Source organism: Eublepharis macularius, chromosome 8, assembly GCF_028583425.1.
Source record: "Eublepharis macularius isolate TG4126 chromosome 8, MPM_Emac_v1.0, whole genome shotgun sequence".
Lineage (NCBI taxonomy): Eukaryota > Metazoa > Chordata > Lepidosauria > Squamata > Eublepharidae > Eublepharis > Eublepharis macularius.
In genome coordinates this window covers 142,790,931-142,815,178 of record NC_072797.1, presented here as the reverse complement: position 1 = coordinate 142,815,178, position 24,248 = coordinate 142,790,931, and the positions used below count along the sequence as shown (strand labels likewise).

General features: G+C 44.7%; 1 protein-coding gene across 3 annotated transcripts in view; it reads right to left on the bottom strand.

Moving 5' to 3' along the window:
* Positions 1-6,660: 6,660 nt before the first annotated feature.
* Positions 6,661-24,248, bottom strand: part of LOC129334545 (low-density lipoprotein receptor-related protein 2-like) — a 66,847-nt gene continuing 49,259 nt past the window's right edge. For all 3 annotated transcript variants that reach the window (XM_054986709.1, XM_054986707.1, XM_054986708.1), the window contains 9 exons: positions 22,632-22,796; positions 19,840-20,040; positions 18,730-19,273; positions 14,829-14,957; positions 14,188-14,298; positions 13,450-13,686; positions 8,734-9,262; positions 6,945-7,056; positions 6,661-6,732 (listed from right to left, as the gene is read on the bottom strand). In XM_054986709.1, the coding sequence (XP_054842684.1) occupies positions 6,688-6,732; positions 6,945-7,056; positions 8,734-9,262; positions 13,450-13,686; positions 14,188-14,298; positions 14,829-14,957; positions 18,730-19,273; positions 19,840-20,040; positions 22,632-22,796 (2,073 nt within the window). In that variant the 3' untranslated portion in view covers positions 6,661-6,687. The remainder of the gene's footprint in view (positions 6,733-6,944; positions 7,057-8,733; positions 9,263-13,449; positions 13,687-14,187; positions 14,299-14,828; positions 14,958-18,729; positions 19,274-19,839; positions 20,041-22,631; positions 22,797-24,248) is intronic.

Here is a 24,248-nt window from a genome sequence, read left to right as displayed (position 1 = left end):
AAAGAAAGCAAATCCCTGAGGTTTCTTCAAAGGTACTGATTGCTGTCTTTTCAAGCTACTAAAACATACTCTTAAAACCAAAGACCATAGTGATCCTCCAGTGAAATTGTAATGATCTTTGAAGAACTCTTACAAATTCTCATGGAAGTATGGTTAAAAAAAAATTGTCCTTACCAAAGGTGGAATGGGAAGTTGAAACAGCCCAGAAATGTGCTAACCGAGGGGCCCGTGGCATCGCCAGCAACACAGGAGCTTAGCTAGTCTCAGTCCTGGCTACCAGAGGGCACACATGGTAATGGCCCACCAGGAACCTTACCAATAAATTAAATGGCTGATCTGTCCCTCTGCCTTTTAGTTTCCAGTTTCACAAAACAGGCTTTATATTGTTACATCCTGGAAAAATTGAGGTAATAAATATAGGTTTAATGGTCTTGAGAATTAAAAATGTTTAGGGAAAGGCAATATACAGAAAAGCAGGGGTATGGGGTAATTAAGTAAATGTTAGTGATGAGAAAAGTCACACACAGAGAGACCCAACCCTGCAACATACCACGTGTTAAACTGAGTTGGCAGTTCAATCTTGATGTAGCCATTCCTGTTGGTTGCAGGAAATGCAAAACTTTGGTAAAAGTGGCTGTTCCCAAGCCTCTCTGGGAATTTTCTGTTTTATAGGCTAAAAACCTGATTTTGATGGCCAGTGAGAACAGATAAAAGTTGAGAATGTGAGGGAAGAGGTTGCCATTGGATACCCATCGGACTAGGGTATATATATTTTATAAATAATTTTAGTGGCACCAGACTAGATAGATAGAATTCAGGTATAGCTTATAGAAGAAAATCATTTGGCTGTTTACTTTGAAATTCGTTAAGATTTTACTAAAATAATGTTCTACTGTATTCAGTCCCTGTACTTGATCTCTCTAGCAATGCTAGGTCTATGAAAAATGAGACTATGTTGCTTCATGATTTGATCCTAGTGGAGAAGGTGGGACAATTTCCAGGTTTGGTTCTGTATATCTGTGAGCTGAGTACTATGGCTGATTCGAGTCTTGACTGGCTAATAGCCTAGGTTACTAGAGAACACGCTGGCAGAGGAGGCATCGGTTGCAGGGTTGAGGGTTTGTTCTGGCTATTCGTTCTCAGGAACCTCAACATCCCCTTTTGAAAGGCTGTGTTCAAGATTTCGTGGTCGCCATGGCATCCATTGGACATTCTGAGGGTTTTTAAAAAGGTTTGCTATAAACTTCTTCATGTTCAGCAGGTAAGCATTTCTCATTTGACGTCCACAGACCTCACTTATGTTCAGTCCACTTTTATGCAAGTGGAACATCTTTGCAGCTCTGTAGAAGCTACTGTGGTGGGGTTTGGTTTCCTTGCCTTGTACCGCACACTAGATGAAATTAACTTCCCTTGGGGGTTGTGCATGGGCAGATCAGTAATTAAACGACATAGGAGGGAACTACAACTCCTTTAAGATAGTTTCAGGTTGGTGGCTATGTTGGTCTGCAGTAGAAGAGCAGAATTTTCATCTTTATAGAAGTCATCACATTGTCACGTGGAAGGGAAATCCACCAACCTCATAGAAAAACTTGCATAAATAATATCTTCCTTTACTCTAATCCACCATGAATATCAGTGAGTCAAGTAGGCTATAAACAAACTAACTAAACCAACCAGTCTAAATTACACTTCTAGAACATATAAGAGTTTTATTTAGTTGTAATCTGTATGCTATAATTGTTAGAGTAACATTTAGTAAACATTAGAAAAGAGCAAGAGTCCAGTAGCACCTATAAGATTTAAAAAAATCGTGGTAGGGTATGAACTTTCATGACCCACAGCTCACTTCTTCAGACACAAGTAAACATGTATTAGCTATTTAAGATAATATTTGGAAAATCTGGATTTAAATCAGCAATTTAAGCACTTCCCTTGTTTTGGGTGATTTAAAGTGTTTTGATTTAAATGAATCCAACCTAGTTCAGGCTGCTATCGCAAGACTTCATGCAGTGTATGTGAACATAAATCATTTTGGAGTCACTACATACAAGTTGTGTAACTGTGTTGTATTTCGGAGTGTTTACTATGCTGTTTTCCTTCCTGCCTTTTAACATACAACGTATTTTTATAGATTTTCTTCTGTATTGTCCAACAGGATGTTATAGTCGAGATGGTGACTGAGTTCAGGTAACTGTGTCAACTGTTGCAAACTTAGTGCCCAATCAATATTTTGATGCTTTCACTCGTCCACTTATTAATAAAACTGAAGAAAAAACTTGTGAAGAACCAAGCTTAGCTGAAATGTTCAAAGATGATAAACATCTCCAAGTATTATCTCCTAAATAAAGGTGCAGAATACTTTTTTTTTTGTAAACCTTATGTTTATGGCATTTCATTCACATTTTCAATTTGAAAATACTTGGTCTGTTTCTTTGAGTCCTGGTACATGCTGAAGAAAATTTATCGTAGTACGTAAATGGAAGTACATATGAATATTACTAGAGAGATTGGACTGCCCCACCAATTTTAGCAGAGACTGTCGCAAACCCTTGGCTCACTCAAGTTTGGGCTGACATTCCCCTACTCTGAGGTAAAAATTTCCTCACAAAGCATATGAAGCTGTTTACAGCAGTGAGAAGCCCTTAGTAGTGTTGTGGTGTTTGTAGTTTCAACTTTATTGACCCACCCTTGAGGAACATACAAACTGTGCAGTTACCCAACCAAGTTTACGTAGAGGGGAGATGAGGGGTTTGCACTTCCCTTAGAAATGAAACTAACACATAAGGCTTATGGAGTTTTAAAAGGAAACTGAATGTTTCTTTACAGGTAGGTTGGCTGGTAGGAATGTAGGCAGGTACTTAAATGTTGAAGTAAGTAGGAAGTTTTTGCATGGATTACTTCTCTGATGTAAGGCACAAAACACTTGGTATGGTTTAGTTTATTAGGCAGCTGCCTTAGATGAGAGCAGTTGGTGTTATCCGACTTGATCTGTTTGAAGTAGTTCCTCCTTTCTCACCCCTTCACAGATTAGGTGCTCCAATTTATGCACACACACAGCACACCTTCCCTTTTACTGCAGACCTCAGGGTACTCCACCGAGTTAAAACCAGGGCTTTTTTTCAACTGGAACGTGGTGGAACGGAGCTCCCGAACCTCTTGAAAATGGTCACATGGCCGGTGGCCCCACCCCTTGATCTCCAGACAGAGGGGAGTTTAGATTGCCCTCCATGCAGCTGGAGCGGTGCAGAGGGCCATCTCAACTCCCCTCTGTCTGGAGATCAGGGGGCGGGGCCACCAGCCATGTGACCATTTTCGGTGAGGGCAATTTAAACTTTTAAAAACTCCCCCCTTGTTCCAGCTGACCCAAAGTGACATCATAGGTCCTGCGAGCATGCATGCATTTTGCGCGCGCACATGTGGTACCAGGGGCACCACCTCCCTCCAAGAGTTGCCACCTGTGCTGGCAACCCACCGAGAGCCAAGAACTTGTAGCTTGGCTCACCACCTCTTTTCCCAGAAAAAAAGGCCTGGTTAAAACCCTCTTCAGATACTGGGCAGGAGTTATTCCTTTGGCCAAAGGGGAGACTCCTTTCTACCTACTTCCTTGGCCCACTACAAGTTCCCAGATCTCGTTTGTCTCGGTAAAATTTAGTGCTGTCTGTCCCACTTTAGTACAAGGACTAAAAGGGCTTTTCCTGTAAGGGTATACTTTCCCCTTTCTTCCTTATTCTCTGGCTGACCCTCGCTGATCAGATGCCAGTTTCCAACTCTCTTAACTCTCAAGTCCAACGGTCAACCTCTCATTCTGTCGCCATTCTCTCCGGTTAGCCACAGAAAGGGGAAGGGACCTGTCAATCATCCTTCCTTCCTGCTGCTGCTGAAAGCCTTTACCTGACACTTGCTGGATGCAGAATTTGGTGATCCTGACGTTTTTATGCCAAACCCATCACGAGGACAAACAAAGAAAAGCAAAGTCCTCCGTACTGGCTAGCAAAATTCCTCAGACAATAATCATATAATACTGAGACAATTGGCTCCCGGATTCAGCTTGGTGAAGAACCACAGAAACATGACCGTCATGAAAGTAGCTAGCCATCTAAATATTTTTTTTTCTTACTAGCTAAATAAAAATGGTGAGGAAGGACTAAAACTGATAGGTAAAAATAATGTATTTTTTGTTTGTTTAAAAAATTTATGTCCTACCTTCCTATCAAATGATCCCTCAGATTGGGTGAACGCAGTCTATTACTTCCTTAATGTATCGATATCAGGTACTCAGGGTCACCTGTCATATTCAATACCCGCCCCCCCACCCGGCAGCTGAAGCTGACGCTGTTGGGGTGCTTCTGGAGTGTTTTTGTTATTTGAACCCGGGGTGGGAAACTCAGAACGCAACGTGTTTGCTCCTGTTGTAATCTCTCCCGAGCCTGGGAGCCTGCTTGACTTTGAGCAGTCCATGAATCACACAACCTATTTTCCTGAATGCAGAGTTAGAGGAGTGTTAGGAGAAAGGGGGGGGGGAGATCAGGAGTAGCCTTGAGGGACCTATATCCACATACTTGTCTGTAGTTGCCAGTCCTAGCAAAGACGGCGTAAGTGTATGACACTGGCATCTTTATCAATAAAGAACTTTTACTCATGAAGTGAGAGTTGCCTGGCGTTCTTACAGTCAGTATTGTTGAGTTGATGTATGCTTAATTGTTTTCATCTTTGTTATTAGGACATACTGCTCCAGGTGCTTTTCCTGTATGTGTGTTTAAAGGGTTTCCGCCCTACCATTCTTAAAGTCGGACCCAAGCGTGTTGTAGGATATAGGAGGAATAGCTGCATCTCATCCCAGAGCTTTACTTCTAGGCAGCACAAGAAAATTAACAGTGCCTTGTTCATTTACAGAGATGCTTAGTTTCCTGTAGTAATACTTCCTTCAGTTTGTATAAATATGAGGTTTGTTGTTTCATGCAAGTTTGTAGACTCACTTATGAGTAAGTCTGTATGTGAGCAGGAATTCCCACCTATTGTTCAATCTACTCATAAATCAGTGTATGTTTGAATAAGCATCCCCTCTTGCCAGTTCTCTCTTCTGTGTCTTGTCCTTTTATTCCTGGGTACAGGTGTACTACAAAAGGTCAAACTGGAATAAAAAGAGACAGTGAAGAATGCTGAATAATAAATTAAACAACTACAGAAATACCTGGCTGACACACCTGCTTGTGTAAATCGAGCATGACTTTGGAATTGAAACTGGGACCGCTTTAGTTGCTCTGGTGGATGATCTTTGCTTGAAGATGGACAAAGCAATGCCTTCCTGTTAGATCTTGCGGCTGCTTTTGATCCTGTGAATCATTATACCACATGGATAAAGCGACAGGGGCTTCAGAGACCCTTCTGATGCGGTTGGTCTCTCCCCCCCCCCCAGTATTTACATAATTCCATCAGACTTGGGTTATCAGCGTCCCTCGGGGTTCTGCCCTCTCACCAATTCTTTCCGACATTTATGTCCATCCATTAAATGGAATCATCCAAAGCTTGGGAGCTGGGTGTCATCAATATGCTGATGAGACACTCCTCCGTCTCTTTCAGTTGTCCCCCAAAAGCAGCGGTCTCAGTTCTAGGCCTGTGGCTGAATGTTGTGGATAACTGGGACTAAGTCAAGGGGATAAAGAAAGGGATGTTGGTTGGGAAGCTGGTGTAACTGGGGACAGGATTGAAGCTTCCTGTTTTAGGGAGGAGGAGGTCAGCTCTTCCTAGCAGACCAAGTGACGAATTTGGGGGTACTCAAAGACTCTGCCTTGCTGACGGAAAATCAGGTTAGAGAAGTTACTAGGAGCAAGTTTTGTTTAAAGTAACACTAAGGTATTGCCAGCATATTGTATAAAGCTTTACAGTGCCCACTTCCTCCCTTTCCCCTAAGAGTCATCCTCAGGTGCCCTGTTTTGGGTGAGGCTAGATGTGGGGCAGGCGTCATGTATGCCAAGCATCCATGCCATTATGATGTTCTGTATCTAATGCTAAGTGTGTTAAAGACATCCATGCCATGCCATCGTGTTGTCCAATTTATTCATATGCTGATATACCAATATTAATTGCTGTCCTTTATGCATTTCATATAATTTACCTCAGAGTACTTAGACTGCTACCATGGATTTCCAAAGGAACAAGTAACTTCTGTGTTATCTCTAAGAAATACGCGCTTTCACTTTTGAGTGGCCTTGGGCTGAGCCACAGCTGCTAGCTGAACTGTATCTTTTTCACACGAATGATTTCACTTCGTGCTTTTGTCTAGACTAAACCAATCCTTTCCCATGTAACTTTTTAGGTTTTCGCGCCTAACTGCAAACTGCCCAAAGGGCGGGAGAATGTCCCCTGTATCAGTAGTCCCATTGTTTGAATAATCACTTCTGCCAACTTCCACCTACCATTTAAAGAAACTAGATGTTTACGTACTACCTCTATGCTGATCTTTCCACCAAAAAGGAAACATGAACTCTGCAACACAGCAGGTAGAGCGTAGGGCTTGTTGACAAGCTAGATAATTGGGGAAGGGGGAAGTCATTCGTTTCTATAATTCAAGGCTCCACTGTCCTGGAGCATGTAAACAAAACTGCAACACATACATTGTTTTCTTCCTGAAGCTGCATGTCAAGAATAGGACACTGCCAAGAGGATTTGCAAATATTTTATTTTTAGTTATACATCTGTGGTTCTGTCATTTGTTAAGGGAGTTCTCATTTCCTGTGAAGAGAAGCAGAAACAGATTTTTGACCCAGGTGGTGACGGTCACAGTTCAATTTGCTGTTCTTCATAACTATAGCCATTAGTAGTGAAGTACCCCCACCCACCCACCCCGCCACCAGCATTTTTGACCAGGGCAGTTCACGCAGGCTGAGCAGGCGCAGTTCCTTCACATTAGGAGTATGTTGTTTTAAAACGTGGAATGCCTTTACCTGTTCTCGTTCATAATTGCCATTGATACAGGTTTCATTTTCTAAAATGCTCTCTTCCATCTCTCCGTCCTTCTGATACGTCAGCATCCGAGATGATGCTGTACTTGAAGCCCTTGAGGAAGAGGGACAAAAGTTAAGCCTTAGCCGGTGGAATCCCTTGACCTACAATAAAGCAATTGTGATAGCCCAAAAGCTTCAACAGTTTCACTGTAGTTCTGTCTATACCACTAGATCAGCTGAAGAACGCTTTTGATATGGCAAGTTTTGAAGTTAAAAGGAAACACAAATTGGAGTCATTGGAGTTAGTCTAGACAAAGAAGATTGTGAGGCGGGCACCCTTTGGTCTACAAGGAATAACTTCTCAGCTTGAACTATTAGGGTGGGAGACCATGGGGGGTAGGGAGAGGTGTCAGATCATGTAGCTTAATGGGAAATTAATAATAATTTATCTAATGCCCCGGTAACTTCTGGAATTAACTGCCATATGTGGGATGGCTAGTAGCCCAGATGGTTTTAAGGGGGAGCTATGAGACGACAGATCTCACTGGCAGCTGGCTATATACAACTTTGATATTTAGAGGCTCTGTCCTTCTCAAAACCAGTTGCTTGGAGGACAGCAGCACAGTGAAGTTGTTGGCTTATGTGCTGCAGAATATGAGGTGCACGTCATACGCACACAAAGCTGCCTTCATCTACCAAGTCGAACCATTTGGTCTACCAAGGTTGGCATCGTCGACCCGAACTGGCAGCAACTCTAAGGTCTCAAGCACAGAATCATCACAGCAGCTGTTTCCTGGTGCTTTGAAGGGGAAGTACAACAGACTGAGCCCGGGACCTTCCACACCTTCCCACAGCATCTGGTTAGCTACTGTGAGAAACATGCAAATTAGCTGGACTAAGGATGTGCAGTTCAGTTTGGAATTTGGTTTAAAATACCAAATTTTGGCTGATTCCTGCCTATCCTCTAAAGAACACTGCCCCCCCCCCAGTTTACAGGAGGATTGGACAGTGGGGGGAAATTCTATGGGCCCCCAAAGAAGGTGCCCCTGGCCACTTCATTGTTTTCTATGGGAAAAAAATCACAGCTGTCTCTCACCACAGAAACACACTGGGGCAAGGCTGGCACATGGCTGAGGCCCACTCCCAATGCAAGCTGAGCTCATCCCAGAGAAAACCCAACAGAATCAAACTGTAGCAAGGGAATGGAATCTCCCCCCCACCCCAAATCAAAGTGAAGGAAGGGGACCAGCAGCACACCAGAGAATCACAACCGTTCCACCCAAACCGAACTGAACCAAGGGACACTGTTGCAACTTAGCCCAAAAGAACCAGTGTCAATCACAGCAGCCGAGCACTGGGTTCAGCCAGCGGGGAACACCACAGAACACAACCAAGCAGTACTCGGCCACAAGCACAAGGCCATTTCCTTGCTTTAGCTTGCTTCTGTTGAGTTAAGTTGCATTTTGCTTCGGTTGAGCTTTCTCAACAGAGAGCATTTTTTGGGAATGTGCCTTGGGAACTGAGCCTTGCTCCAGGCTCAAATCCAGTGGGGATTTGAATCTGTGAGATCCAGGTTCAAATCCCCACTCTGCCACGGAAGCTTGCTGGTGACTGTGAGGATAAAACGAAGAGAATAATGAAAGCTACTTTGAGTGCCTACTGGGGAGAAAGGCATAGTATAGATGAAGTGAATGGATAAATAAAAGCAGACAGAGTAAAAGCAGAGCCATTAATAAATGCAATCAGGATCACTGAGGATGCAAGAAACAGCTATTGCTGAACAGCTCACCTTTCCCGTGATCTTTGCTTCCTGAAGTAGACAAGAGAAGCTGTGGCTGCCATGGCAATCAATAGCACAGCGAGAGTGCTTAGGACGATGGGACCTGTCCGAGACCGGACTTCCTGTTCACAGTAATCCCCGCTATACCCCAACAAACAGCGACACTTCACTGCGTCACCTTCCACAGTGCAGTCACCCCTCAAGTTACAGGTCTCACTGCTGCAAGGTTGGGCCTCCAGACCACTTCTCTGGACTCCCTGCGTCACGGAAGGCCGCTGCTCTTTCTGGGTCATCAAGAGTGTGGTCCTTGGGTGTGTTCTTGCAGGGAGCGCCTGCATCATTGTCACTTTCTGAGTTCTAGGAGTTCTCCTGTAGTATTGTGTTATCTCTGGTTGTACGTGTACTCTCCCAATAGGAGTAGGCTTCTTGGTAATGGCTTTGCCAGAAGTGGTCTTAATGGTTGTCTGAGATACGCTTGAGGTCTGGGGTCTCCCCCTGTTGATCTGTGATCTCTGCCTGCTGGTGTAGTTGTAGATGCCTGAAGACACAAGACCATTAACTCGTCACTTCTCTAAAATGGCAGGGTTGACATAGTACCAAACAGCAGCAAGAATAGCTGTAAATCAACTTTATCTTTTTTTTAGAAAGGCACAATGGACTGGAAAAAAACTACCCCCAGAGACTGTCAGACAAACTTTTAAGAACAGCTAGCCTCCAGTCGGGGAGGCTTGAGTTGTCTGAGGGAATCAGTTTGGCAAGGAGCTGAACATTTAGAGACCACTGCTATTCACATGCAGTGGCTCCCGGGATTTGGTCGTAAAAGGGATTTGGTCAAACTGGCTTCAGTCTGTGGCAGCCACACGCCCTGCTAGGTAGGAATGCCCATTTCAACTACCATAAACATGTCAGCACCAGAAATTGGTGTTTTAAGACTACAGTTGAACTATAAGCCATTTAGTTTCCTAACCATTTTGTGCCTGCACACTTATTTCACACCACATTCTAAATTGCTGGAAAAACAGGAAAAAAGTGTTTTATTGGTCCTTATTAGGGGTGCGCACCATCCCCAAATTAGATAAACCTGATTTTTTTTTAACAAATCTGAGGGAAAAAATGGAATTCCCCAAATTTTGAATTGATTCTCTAATTCAGTTCAGGTATTTCTGAAAAATGTGACCATTGTTTTCTATGGGAAAATCACTTTGGGTGAAGCAAATATGATATTACTACCAAATGCCCTTCATTTTAGAGAGATTCCTGACAAAAGGCAAGGAAATAACAGATGAACAAGCACAACTAGTCTCACAAAAACTATCAATGAAAGACAAAGATTGATGTTCTAGATCCAAAGATGCTGGAACCTCATCTAGAGAAGAGAAAGGAGAGAGATAAGGGCTGATTCCACACACATTGGATAATGCAATTTCAATGCACTTTATCAATCGTTTGAGGTGGATTTTTTGTTCCGCACACAAAAAAATCCGTTCCAAATGATCTATAAAGAGGATTGGAAGTGCATTATCCAACGTGTGTGGAATCACTCAAGGAAATGAAGAGAGAAAATAACGAAGAGGAAAAAAATGAATGAATTGAAAATAATTGCCACGAATTCGAACGGACTAAACCCACCTTCTAAATGATCAAGAATTTCAATCAATTAAAAAAGCCAAAAAGCAGCTACATTATAATTATGTTATGTATTCAAGAAACTTATATTTAAAAAGTTCAAGAATGTATATTTTAAATTGTAAAAGACCAGGCAATGTATATATAGCATCTACATAAATGAAGAAAAAAGATGTAGCAATACATATTAATAACAAACGTTAGGGTTAAAACGGAAGACGCTTCATTTTGAAGATCAGGTTACCATAAGGACAAGTATGAACACTGGTGTCAATATATGCTCCAAATAATATCAAAAATGAATGTTTTGAAATTTTCTATCAAATGTTACTAGATTTTCAAGGAGGAAAGATTTTAATTTTTGGTGATATGAATGGGGTGTTAGACTCCAAAAAAGACAGATCTAATGTTGGAGAACAGCTTCCAAAAATGTATTTAGATACATGGAAATCCTAGAATTGGAAAACGTCTGGTGAAAGCTTCATCCACATGAAATAGATTTTACCTAGTTGGGAAAGCAGAAATTTTGCCAAAACTTTTAGCAGTTCATAATCCAATAAAATAAATCTGTAGGATTAATATATTCCAGATTAATAGAATTAACCTGGAGGATTAAAATATTCCATCAAAAGACTTGATGGAATATTTTAGCATTAATAATACAACTGAAACTACTGCGATAACCATGTGGGAAGGCCAGCAAGGTTTATATCAGAAGAACTTTATTGGCAATAGCTGCAAGAAAGAAAAAGAGAGAAGCGTTCTATAAAGAGAGTAACAGATCAAATTGAGGCATTAGAACAAGACCATAAAACTACTGGCAATAAAAAGAAACTGAAGGAATTAAAACAATTAAAATCAATGGGATTTATTAGAAGTAGAAGAAATGCAGAAAAAACGAAAACATTTAAAACAAAGACCTTTGGTAAGAACAGATAACTTGGTAGAGAATGTTTGCACTGCCTCTACTCAGCATGATAGCAGCGTATACAACAAGATTTTAGGTGAGACCTGACCACTGGCCAATGGGGGACGTGCCATCCTATCAGGCTGACAAGAACAGATTACTTGGTAGAGAATGTTTAGCCTCAAAGGCAAATACTACACCTGATCTTAGCCAAACGGCCAAGCAGCACAAAGACATTCTGATTGTGCAAACAAACCTGGAAGATATCTACCAAATTGTTTAAGAAAAGAAAGAAAAAAGGATACCTGGAATCAGGAAAGGAAATCAAGTGGTTTTTGTAGAGCAAGAAATGCATAAATAAGGGATTTTTTCCTGAAGCTTTACAAAGAAGACTTTATAGATGTTGAAGGAATGGAGAAATATTTATCAGAGGTATCAATTAAAAGATTTACATCAAAGTATAGAAGAATTCTGAATCAAGTGATAATACAAGAGGTTAACTATGCTATAAAAAAACCCACAAAAAGATAAAGCACCTTGACTAAATTTTTACAGCAATCATGGCCAAAAGATTAAGAAAAGGTATTCCATATTTAATTCACGAAGATCAAATGGGATTTGTTCCAAGAAGATATAAGAAAGATAATATTAGATGTTTGTTGAATGCAATTGAATATTCAAAGAGAAAAAGACAGTATTTATGTTCCTGGATGCAGAGAAAGCTTTGACGGCGTATCTTGGTTATTTTTAATGCAAGTTCTACAAAATACAAACTGTGGAACAGAATTTTTAAACTGTATGCAAAGTATTTATATAAATCAACAAGCTAGAATTTTAATAAATAGTTCCTTCATGGAAAAAACTGAAATAGCAAAAGGAATCAAAAAAGGTTGCCCAATTTCACCGCTAGGATTTTATCTTCATAAAGACAACTAGCAGCAAAGCCCATTATGGGGGGAAACACAAAGGGCTCTTAAAAAAGCAGGGCAGGTGGGCCAGGCATTGCCACCTCTGCTGTGCCCTGATTTGGTTGGGTGGAGGGTAAGGTGGCTGGGCCTGGCTTTGCCCCCTCCCCAGTGCCGCAATGGGGGTGACATGGCAGGTGCCTGCGACCAGCAGCAGCCCGTTCCAACCCTGTTGGCACTGGACTGGGCCCCTGCAGGCAGAAAGCACTGATGGGTGTGAGGCACCAGGCACCCTGTAGCAGCCTGTTCTGGCCCTGTTGAGGCCAGATAGGACCGCTGATGTGTGGAATGCCACCCGGGGGGGGGGGGGGACCAGGATCCCTGGCAGGCCCCTGCTTCCTGCAGCAGCCCATTCTGGCCCCACTGGGGTCGGAACATGCCGCTGCCTGAGCCGCTGCAGATGGGGAGCACCGCGGGGGGGGGGGGGAGGTGGCAGCAGAAGCCCTGGCATACTCCTGCGCCTGGCAGTGGCCTGTGTTGGCCCTGCTGGCACTGGATCAGGCTGCAGTAGGCGAGGAGCAGTGGCAGGCGACCAGGCAGGCGTCTGCTCCCGCTCCAGCCTTGTTGGGGTCCGAACAGGCCACTGCAGGCAGGAAGCACTGCTGGGGGGGGGGGGAGGGTGGCGCCAGCAGCAGCCTGTTCTGCACCGCCTCCCTTTTTCCAGATAACAGAGGCCAGGTCTACCTGGCCAACAAAGGAATGGGAGGTAGATCTGGCCTCTGGGAGTACGGAGGCCAGGTGTACCAGCCCATCAAAGGAATAGGAGGTGGACCTGGCCTCCACGTGTCCAGAGGCCAGCTCTACTGGCTGGCTAAGGCTATGGGCACTGGACTGGGCCTCCAGGAGTATGGAAGCCAGATCTACCCTGCCAGCATACTTTGTAAGCCGCTCTGAGTGGGTGTTAAGTCATCCTGAAGGGCAGTATATAAATCGAATGTTGTTGTTGTTGCTGCTGCTGCTAATGATGATGATGATGATGATGTACCTTGCATTTGCATACACAGAGTGGTAATTTTACTTTTCAGCAACTCATCTTCATAACACGATGGAAGAAACTACATATTACCAATACAGTTTGTTATTATTCAGCTCTCTATACTTATCCACTCTTTACTTCTATTGTGTTATTAATTCTTACCTTCGATAGACAATTTTGCACTATGTTGGGGATGGCACTGAGTGCTACGTTAACAATAAACAGTCACACAGAGACCAGAGTTTACTCACAGCCTTTCTCGTCAGATCCATCCGGGCAATCAACGTGATAATCACAGATTTTCTCCCTTGCGATACATTTGCTGTTATCCTCACAAGCTCGGAGTGGTGGTAAACACTTCACTTCTTCAATGCATTCCGTGCCACGTTCTAGGTTGTATCCATTGGTGCAGTGGCACCTCCTGCCTCCTGGAACTGGTAAGCAAATCTGGCTGCATCCACCATTCCTGTCCGAACAGCCGTGGCTGCCTACAAACAACGGAAGAAAAGCAACTGCTTCAAATCCTTCACTCTCCCCCAAACTGGCAAGGAAAGGGAAGTGTATGCCTACTTAACTGCCGAAGCAGCCCTTCAGACTAGAGTATGAACCACTGTTACAGCAAGCCTAAACAGACGCCCAGTTTTCCAAAAGCTGCTCAAACCAGGCCGTGTCCAAAATAGCAAGAGTCCCTCAAACAGGACAGTCACCCACTGGCCTTACCGGGCACTCGAGTCTCTCTCTCACCCCCCCTGCCCCACTTTATCAGACTATCAGTCCATCAAGGCCATACTGTTTACTCAGACTGGAAAGGCAGAGGGATTTCACACGACCTACTGCATGGTCCTTCTTAACCGGAGATGCCGGCAACTGAGCCTGGGGTCTTCCGCATGCAAAGCAGAGGCTCTTCAGCTGAGCCACAGCCCCTTCCCCACATCCTTGCTTAACACAACCCCGGTCTCTCGATGCCGAGACTAATACGAGACCTTTACCTTGTTGGCTTAGTTGGCTGTAAATCTTCACATCGACAAGGTTCTGGTCTACTGGAAACCACTGTCGCACAGTGCTCTGTTCCAGTTTGCTGTACCACACCCTGGTAGAGCCTAGGAGGTACAGATGAGTCATGTGGAAGAAACCTTGGCAGTATGCGTGTAGTATAAACACGCACACAACGTTCCTACCATTTTACGTCTGGAATGAGGCTCCGTCCATTCCCAGGATGTAGCTAGAATTGAGAAGGCTCAGGGAACAAGGAAACTATGCCAGATTAAGCATCGCATAGACATTCAACTAAATGCCACTTAACCTTCCATAAAGGTGGTCCACCAGGTGAGGTCAACAAGACAAAAAACCCCGAAGTCTCACCTAGTCTGTCGACTATCTGGCCCCTTTGTTCTATCACCATGACACGTAGAGGATGCTGTCAGCCAGCTGTTGAAAGGTGTCAGGAACCCCCCGCCTCTACCCCCAACCATACCTAGTCATAATTTGCTCAAGATCATGGACCCTGGAAAGTTTGTCTCCTAGTCCCTTCCAGGTGACCCTGAGGGCAGGTAACCCAATCTATTGTTCCCCTTGCTGTGCATTTGTTCTAAACCTGCTGTTGAGAAGATAGTATTCCAAGCTCACTGACCATTTCTTGGTACGGTGGTCCAGACCATCATTCCTTCTCCAGCTGCAAACAGGCTAAGACCGTGCAGGTTTCCACGAACAACTCTGAATCGGGTGCCGTCCAGTTTTATCCGTTCCACAACGCCTTTGGCTGCAGCAAAGGGGTTAGTCTTGTTGTGTGGTTTATTAGGGGTGTGCAAAAAAACCCTGCAGAGCTGAAGTTACACACAGGAATTGCCTTTTCAAATCATAGCCTTGATTCTCCAGAATGGTAACACAATTCTAGGAAGCTTGGAATAACAAAAACCTCTCCCTGAAAAAAGCATGGTTTTTTCCCCAAGTTCATGCAGCATGAGTTTCTCTTGTATTATTTGCTGGAAATGGGATCTCTCCCTTTCAATCAGATCCTTGCAAGGGAGGAGCAAGAGCCCTCCAAGCCAATCCCAAGCTGCAGAGAGCTGCCATTCTCCTTCCTCCCTCCTTAGTGGGTTGCAGAATTTTATGTATTGTCGAAGGCTTTCACGGCCGGAGAACGATGGTTGTTGTGGGTTTTCCGGGCTGTATTGCCGTGGTCTTGGCATTGTAGTTCCTGACATTTCGCCAGCAGCTGTGGCTGGCATCTTCAGAGGTGTAGCACCAAAAGACAGTCTGTGACACTGAGAGATCTCTGTCTTTTGGTGCTACACCTCTGAAGATGCCAGCCACAGCTGCTGGCGAAACGTCAGGAACTACAATGCCAAGACCACGGCAATACAGCCCGGAAAACCCACAACAACCATTGGAGAGTTTTCTTTCCCTTTTAAAATAGAAAGCCTAGGCTTGTTCAGCGGCCTGTAAAATTCAAACCCTTAGTCCAATTTGCTTGAAAATTTGGGGATTCGTTGAAGGACAGGCAGAAGACACACTGCTAGAATTCTGGCAGTACTTGCTTGAAAAGAAAAAAAAAACCTGTTACAGCACCCTCTGAAAAAGTTCCCCATTGGGAGTAATGGAAAAACTGCTGATCTCAATTCTTTACTTTGTTAAACAGACCACAGTTGAGGAAGCATGGCATAGTTCTCAGTGGAAAGATAAAATTTTATTGTCAAACAGTAACTGTAATAGTAGGAAAATGACGCAGAGTGGTGCTGGTGGTGTGGCCAATGCCCTCTCTGGAGCTTTCCTGCTAGACTGCTGCCATTTTAGAAATCAGTAGAGATAAGATGGCTGTGCACTGCAAAGGGATCTATAGAATTAATCCCTTTTGTTCAATCTGCTTAAAACTGTGCCAATCAGTGCTATTGTTTTTATAAACAGCTACCCCAGTCCCCCAAATAGATTTCCCATCAAAAATAAAGGCCCCAAGGGAAAACCCTTGGGGAGAGGCAGTGGAGAGGCATTTGGCTGCACTGGATGAATACAAATCCCCTGGGCTGGATGGGGTGCACCCAAGAGTGCTGAAAGAACTTTCCAGAGAACTTGCAGAACCCTTGTCCATCATCTTCAAGGCCTCCTGGAGGACTGGGGATGTGCCACAAGATTGGAGAAGAGCGAATGTTATCCCAATCTTTAAGAAAGGGAGGAAGGATGACCCGGGAAACTACAGGCCAGTCAGTCTGACTTCTGTTGCTGGGAAGATATTAGAACAGATTTTAAAGGGATCAATCGGTAAGCATCTGAAGGACCACTCAGTGATCCGGGGAAGTCAGCATGGTTTTGTTCCTAACAGATCTTGCCAGACCAACCTGGTTTCCTTCTTTGATCGAGTGACCAGCTTACTGGATCGGGGGAACTCTGTTGACGTGATTTATCTGGATTTCAATAAAGCTTTTGATAAGGTCCCCCATGACATTCTGATGGGCAAACTGGAAGACTGTGGAGTAGACTATAGGACAGTTCGGTGAATAGGGAACTGGTTGGAGGACCGCACTCAAAGAGTGGTGGTCAATGGCGTTTCATCAGATTGGAGGGACATGTCCAGTGGGGTGCCACAGGGCTCGGTTTTGGGCCCAGTACTTTTCAATATTTTTATCAATGATCTGGATGAAGGAGTGGAAGGGCTGCTCATTAAATTTGCTGATGATACCAAATTGGGAGCGGTAGCAAACACCCAAGAAGACAGAATTAAAATTCAACAAGACCTGAATACTCTGGAGAAGTGGGCAGCTGTGCATAGGATGCAATTCAACAAAGACAAGTGCACAGTATTCCATCTGGGCCAGAAAAATGGGAAGCACAAATACTGGATGGGGGATACACTTCTGGGCAGTAGTATATGTGAAAGGGATCTTGGGGTAAGAGTGGACTGTAAACTGAATATGAGCAGTCAGTGTGATGCGGTGGCAAAAAAGGCTAATTCAATCCTGGGTTGTATCAAAGGGGCCATAGCATCGAAATCGCAGGAGGTCATAGCCCCTCTCTATACTGCCTTGGTCAGGCCACACCTGGAGTATTGTGTGCAGTTCTGGAGGCCTCACTTCAAAAAGGATGTGGACAAAATTGAGAGGGTGCAGAGGAGAGCGATGAGAATGATCAGGGGTCTGGAGACTGAGCCCTACGAGGAAAGGCTGAGGGCCTTAGGAATGTTTAGTTTGGAGAAGAGGAGGTTGAGGGGGGACATGATTGCTCTCTTTAAATACTTGAAAGGCTGTCATTTGGAGGAGGGCAAAGAGATGTTCCAATTGGCAGCAGAGGGTAGGACGCGAAGCAATGGGCTAAAACTACATGCACAAAGGTACCGGCTGGATATTAGGAAAAACTTTTTCACGGTCAGAGTAGTTCAAAAGTGGAATCAGCTGCCTAGGGAGGTGGTGAGCTCCCCTTCACTGGCAGTTTTCAAGAAGAGGCTGGATGAATACTTGTCAGAGATGCTTTAGGCTGATCCTGCACTGGGCAGGGGGTTGGACTAGATGGTCTGTATGGCCCCTTCCAACTCTATGATTCTATGATTCTACCCCAGATTTGAGTCCTGAACCAGTGATAACCCAGGAAATAGGTAACTTCCTTCTGAAGGAAGTCAGAAATCAATGAAAAATTTCTCAGTGCACACCCTGTAGAGTTTGCTGCACAAGAACCATTCCTCCTCTGTTAATTCCTGCATTGTTTTAGGTCGATAAAGGGCTTGGATTATACAATCATCTTGGGCTCTGAAGACAGCATATCTTGAAAATTTTGCTGCAGCTTTAAAACCTCTTTGAGGAAGCAGCGGGGTTGATCCTACCCCCTATCCCACCACTCCATGGAGCCAATTTCATTATAAAACATTTAAACCTCACTTTTACTCTTGGCTCAAGTGTGAGGACTTCCTCCAACTTAAGCGACTCTTCCATAGGAGAAAAGGCCACTGAGCTTGGAGGAAGTCTCTTTAGAGGATGGCTGGATCCATTCAGTCCTTCTGACTTGGCTTCCAAAACTGAGCACACTTTTAGCGCTTGCACAGTACACCATGCTGGGATAGTCCGGTTTTTGCTTTCTGTATCCTTAATACACTCTGTTTCCCAAAACTGCTTCTTTCCAGGATTATAGGAATAAAGACTCTCATATACTAGAAGGAGCTGGCAAAATACTCTGTGCCTGCAAAGTTACATCATGAAAATTACTACTTACCAGGGCTTTTTTTCCTGGGAAAAGAGGTGGTGGAACTCAGTGGGCTTTATTTATTTATTTAATCGTATTTATATTCCGCCCTCCCCACAAGCAGGCTCAGGGCGGATAACAACATTTTGCCTTCGGACAAAATAGTCACATGGCTGGTGGCCCCGCCCCCTGATCTCCAGACAGAGGGGAGTTTAGATGGCCCTCCACACCAGTCGGCGCGGAGGGCCATCTACACTCCCCTCTGTCTGGAGATCAGGGGGCGGGGCCACCAGCCATGTGACCATTTTCAAGAGGTTCCGGAACTCCGTTCCCCAACGTTCCCCCTGAGAAAAAGCCCCGCTACTTACCCTGATCGGCCCAGTACAGCCAGGTCCCTGCCTCGACGATGGTTAAGCCCACAGGAGCCTGGGATCTCCTCCAGAGAACTCGCCTCCAGCTCCCATCCATGAAGGCACATTCGATCTTAGGACCAGACAAACGGTCCTCAGAACCCCAGTCCGCCATGCACATCATCGCAGAAGGGGGATGCAGGGCCACTGAGGTTGGGCGGTAAAGCTCATCACCGACCACCACGTATGGATATCGGCCACCAGGCGCTGCTACGTTGATGGACGGGTGCTTGTCAATCCAATAGATGTTGCCACTCAGCCAGTCGAGAGCTATGGAGACCACAGCACCCTCCACTGGTAGGATTTTCTTCAAGGCAGATCTCCCAGCATCTTTAATGGATAGCATCTTTATGAAGCTGCCTTCCCGCTCAGCAAAATAGAGAGCCGAGCTGTGTATAGAGTAGTCTGTGATGGTCAAGGGGTCTGTGTTGGCCAAGGACAGAGTTGTGTGGTCCGGAAGCGCTACCTGCCCTGCTCCGGAGGGTAGTTTCTTCAAATAAACCTAGGATGAGACATCACATGAGAACTAAGTTTATGGGTTAAATAGCTCACTGTCAACTAAGTCTGAAAGACTCACAAGGCAATACAAATTCGCAGTTACCCAACACCGCACTGTCTCAGGTCACAACTCATGACACAAGATGTTTAAAGGCAAAAACTGTTTACTTCTGCCTTTCTTGGTGTGACTAGAAGCAAATTTTTAACACAGTGCAATGAAGATGGGTGTAACACATGTAATGCAATAAAATGGGATAGTACTATTACTGGAGAAATAAAAACAGTATAATTATCCAATGACGCAATGGTAGCTTTGTGAAAAAATCATCAGCAGTGGTTGTTGTAGATTTTCAAAGTGCCGAGACCACGGCCATACAGCCTGGAAAATCTACAACCACCAACGTCCTCCGGCCGTGAAAGCCTTCGACAACGTAACCGTCAGCAGTGTTAACGTGGGGGTTGAGAGGAGGCAACTCAAGAGCTCAGACTGTAGTCTAGAGCTGGACAAGCGGAATCCAAGCCCCCCCCCCTTCTCCGCCAGTTGATGTAAGAACTCATTTAAAACAGTACCTGGGTAATAGTCACGGGTGCAACCAGGAACATAAACGCTGACTGCTCTAGAGGGACGCATGTTCTCCCGTCACCGGAAAGTACAAGTTCACTTGGGCAAAAACAGCTTCCTCGTCCAGAGGCGTTCAACAGGCACAAATGGGAACAGCCCGCTACTGCACAGGGGTTGGGGGCTGCCGGCTGCAGGACTCCATGCATAACCTGGGGGGGGGGGGCGCAAGGTTTCCCATGTTAATGCTTTGCTTGAATTAGGCGCTGGCTCTAAATACGGCGATCCTTAGAATACAGAACCTTTTGATCCAGCATAGAGCTTGCAGCGATCCCAGAAACTACAGTAATGCCTCTGGACACGAGAACAGACTCACTCACTAATATTCTAACTATTACCACAGGAAAAAGGAAAAGAAGTAGAATTATAAGCATTTATGAATAGATAGTAGTTAGGAATAATGTTAAGATATAAGTTATTACCTGTCTTAGTGACGCCAAATTATAGTACTTATAATCAATGAAGATACATTTGTACATAAAAATATTTTTGAGTTAGCAATATCTCAGGTACTCTAAATGTATGGAGTGGAAAACTTATTTTGGACCACTGGCTATTTTTCTTGACTTTGTAACTGTTTATAAAGCATATTTAAATAAAAAAAACGGGAAGAAAAAAAAGAACAGACGGGGAAGAGATAAAGTTCTCTATATTCTATTCAACCATGACAACTGACAACTCCCAGATAACCTTCGGTTCAATGAATCAGGTACTTTTCAAAGAAAGGTTTGACCAATGTTTTAAGACTGTGATTGGAATGTTATCCACAAAGGAGTTCAGAAGGGGGAATCATAAGGCAAGGTATGAGTTCTTCACTTAACTTTCAGTCCTTACAATAATCCAAAGTAAAACTGCACTGAACACGTGCTTTTTCGCAGCTACTTCCTCACAAGGAGCAAGTTTACTATTATTAATTTATTCTCCACCTTTCTTGCTGACACCCAAGGCAGACGGCACTGAGCAAGTGAAAATGGAATCAACAGCTGGGACATTCATTGAGCCAAGTACAATAGTGAGCATTAGTCCAATGCAAGAGATCCAATGGTACGGAAGCAGAGAAGTTTGGGGAAAAGCATGAAGCCAAGCACAGAGATGAAATTTTTCTGAATGAAGTGTAACTAATTTACATGGCATGTTTAGCAACGTGGAAACTCCCTAGTAGGCATCTATATCACGAGACAGTACAGCAGACAGTGCCCAGCAGAGCAGTGTGTAGTCCCTGCCAATACATCTCTCTGAGCTACTTCTTATGACACAGCTCGATAATCTGGATAGAAAGCCCCGAATAATTCAGGTTTTGCATAGCTTGAGGAAAGCCAGGAGAATGGGAGCTTTCCTGACCTCCTCAGGCAGGCCACTCCATAAGGCGGGGGCTACCACAGAGAAAGCACATGTGCAGATAGCCGTTGATGTTGCCCAACTGCAGGGTGGTATCTGCAGAAGGCTCTGTCCAGATGAGTGAAACTGCTAAGGCAGAACGTAGGGGGAGAGGTGGTTGCACAGATATGAGGGGCCTAAGCCACGAAGGACTTTGAATGTGACAGTCATGACCTTGAATTGAGCCTGGTAACTGATGGGAAAGCCAATGGAGTGACTGCAGAATGGGAGTGATATGCGTGATCCACCTAGCCCCTAAGAGTAAACAAGTTGCGGCATTCTGTATTCGCTGGAGTCTCCAAGTCGAATTTGAGGGGGAACCTATGTAGAGTGCGTTACAGTAGTCTAGTCTCAATATTATTGTGTCATGAATCCCGGTGGCCTGATTGGCTGGGTCAAGGTAGGGGGTAATCTTCCAGGCTAGTCTGAGTTGTGAGAAGGCCTTTTTTTGCGGCTGCATTTACTTGCTTCTCTAGCAGCAGGACTAGGCCTAGTATAACCCAAGAGGCTCTTAACTGAGTCAGCCAGGGTCAACTGAACCCTATCAAAGGTTGGACGCACCACGTCCTTCAAGACCTCTGCTTTTCCAACCAGCATCACTTCTGTCTTGTCTGGGTCCAATTTCAATTTGCACAGGCATACTGAAGTGGGACTCCAAGCATTATGCTACAGATCTTAATAGAATCAGGTCTGTTGCAGCTCTGAATGGTATTTTCACCTACTCCAAGCTAAGTTTCTATTTGGTCTTCCTTGAATTGTTATCCTGCTTACCCACTTTTGGGTAAATTAAAGTTTTGTTCAAGTACCAAGCAGTGATTAGCCGGGAAAGCTGTGATAGTATTGGGATGGAAAAATGAGAACAAATGGACTATGGAGAATTGGAACAATTATCTCTTTGAATTTGTACAATCAGATATTGTGGCTTTATCTACTGAAGAGAAGACCTGGGAGGAAAAGAAGAGTTCGATTAATAAGAAGTGGTCACCTTATTTTGACTGGATCATGGAGGAAGAAGCCAAGAAGGATATTAACTGGAAACTTTGGACCTTGTGCCCGTGGCTGAAGCAACGACAGAAGAAGATTAGGGGAGGGAAGGGAGGGAGGGGAGGGTAAGGAAAAAGGAAACCTGTATAACAGTACCGGGAAGTTTACTTTGTAAAAACTTGTGTTGAAATAAAAGGAACAGGTATTTTTAAAAAAAAAAAAAAGTACCAAGCTGTGAAATTCCAAACTAGCTGATCTGGAGCAGCTTGAATATTTTTTATCAGATCTCCCTGCTGTGCCAAGCGGATATTGCCCTTTTGCGCCCATAACTGTCTTCCTTACACTGTCAGGAGGTGCTCACTACTTGACATGCTGACGATACCTTGAGCCCGTACGGCTGTCCATGGCGCTTAATAAGGACAGCTCTGTTCTTGCCAGTCTTTTTGTCGGCCTTCTGTACGCTCCTCATTTTCATCTCAGACCAATAGACATAATCCTCAAAGACAGTCACCGAGAAGGGGCTGTGAATGTGAGCCAGCTGGAACACCTACGAGAGAACATATTAAGGGGTCTCAAATCATCAGCCTGGGGGGGGGGGGGGCGGGGATTGGAAGCCGGGTACGATTTGAGGAACATCACTTGAGTGACAGATGGGCGGAGCTCCTGCCCTTTTCTGTCAGTCAGTCATCAGTCCCCTACAAGCCTGTTCGGGGTGTGGCGCAGAGCAGTTAACATCCAGTCAGGACCCAGAGAAGGCTGAAGGAGTCAGATAGCGGGAGGTAACTAAGGGCCAAGCTAGAAGTGAAGAATTACACTTGAATGGCAAGTGAGCAGACTCACGTGTATTCCTCCCTGTTCACTTGCGCTCCACTTGCACGTGATCAAGTGGAGCGCAAGTGGAGCACAAGCAGGGCTTTTTTTCTGGGAAAAGAGGTGGTGGAACTCAGGACCACACAATGACATCACTTTGGGTCAACTGGAACAAGGGGGGAGTTTTTTAAAGATTAAATTGCCCCCAGTGAAAATGGTCACATGGCCGGTGGACCCGCCACTCGGCAGCGCGGAGGGCCATCTAAACTCCCCTCTGTCTGGAGATCAGGGGGCGGGGCCACCGGCCATGTGACCATTTTCAAGAGGTGCTGGAACTCCGTTCCCCCGCGTTCCTGCTGAAAAAAAGCCCTGAGCGCAAGTGAACAGGGAGGAATACACGTGGTCTGTTCACTTGCCATTCAAGTGTAATTCATCACTTTTAGCTCGGCCCTCAGTGAAAAAATCTGTTATGCAGTCAGGGCCTGAACCTTCAGAGAGCCTGACTGGAGGGACCCTGTCTCAGAGGCTGACTTTGAGTGTGAGCAGGGCTAGAACAGACATCAGTTTGAGACAGCATTTGAACCTCCAGGGAGTGAGACGGGAATGCAGCTGTCTCAGGAGGTTGTGACTCACTCACAACCGGCTTTTTGGGGAAAACAAGGTCATGCCCGTGAATACTTCAAAGAGGAGACTGTATGTAGAAGCTGATTTCTGGGGAAAGCTAACAAAGGAATTAGTTTCCAGAGGGAGCTCACACTTACACTGGAGAAAGGGCCAAAGATTCACCTCAAGAATAAAAGTTTGGCTGTCAACTGTTCTTGACGGAAGCATTACATCTGCGTTGTATACAGTTTCGCGCCTCTTTACTGAACAGGGGTTTTTTCCATCCAAGGTCACAGGTTTTCCTGTCTACCTCAAGCCTCATCATTAGAAACCACTGGGGCTCAAATTATCAAGTGGAGGTTGGGGTAGAGGTAGAGACCCCCCCCAGTCCATCTTTCCATCATGCTACCTCTATTCAAATGTCAGTTATGACTACCATCTTTAACAGATCTGTTTAAACCAAACCCTACCAAGTGCAAGTAAATGGGTAGATCTCTGCACCATAAGCAAGAGTCCCGATTTCAAGGATTACTCTCCAAAATCTTGCATCTGACAAAGAGAGCTGTGGCTCTTGAACGCTCACGGT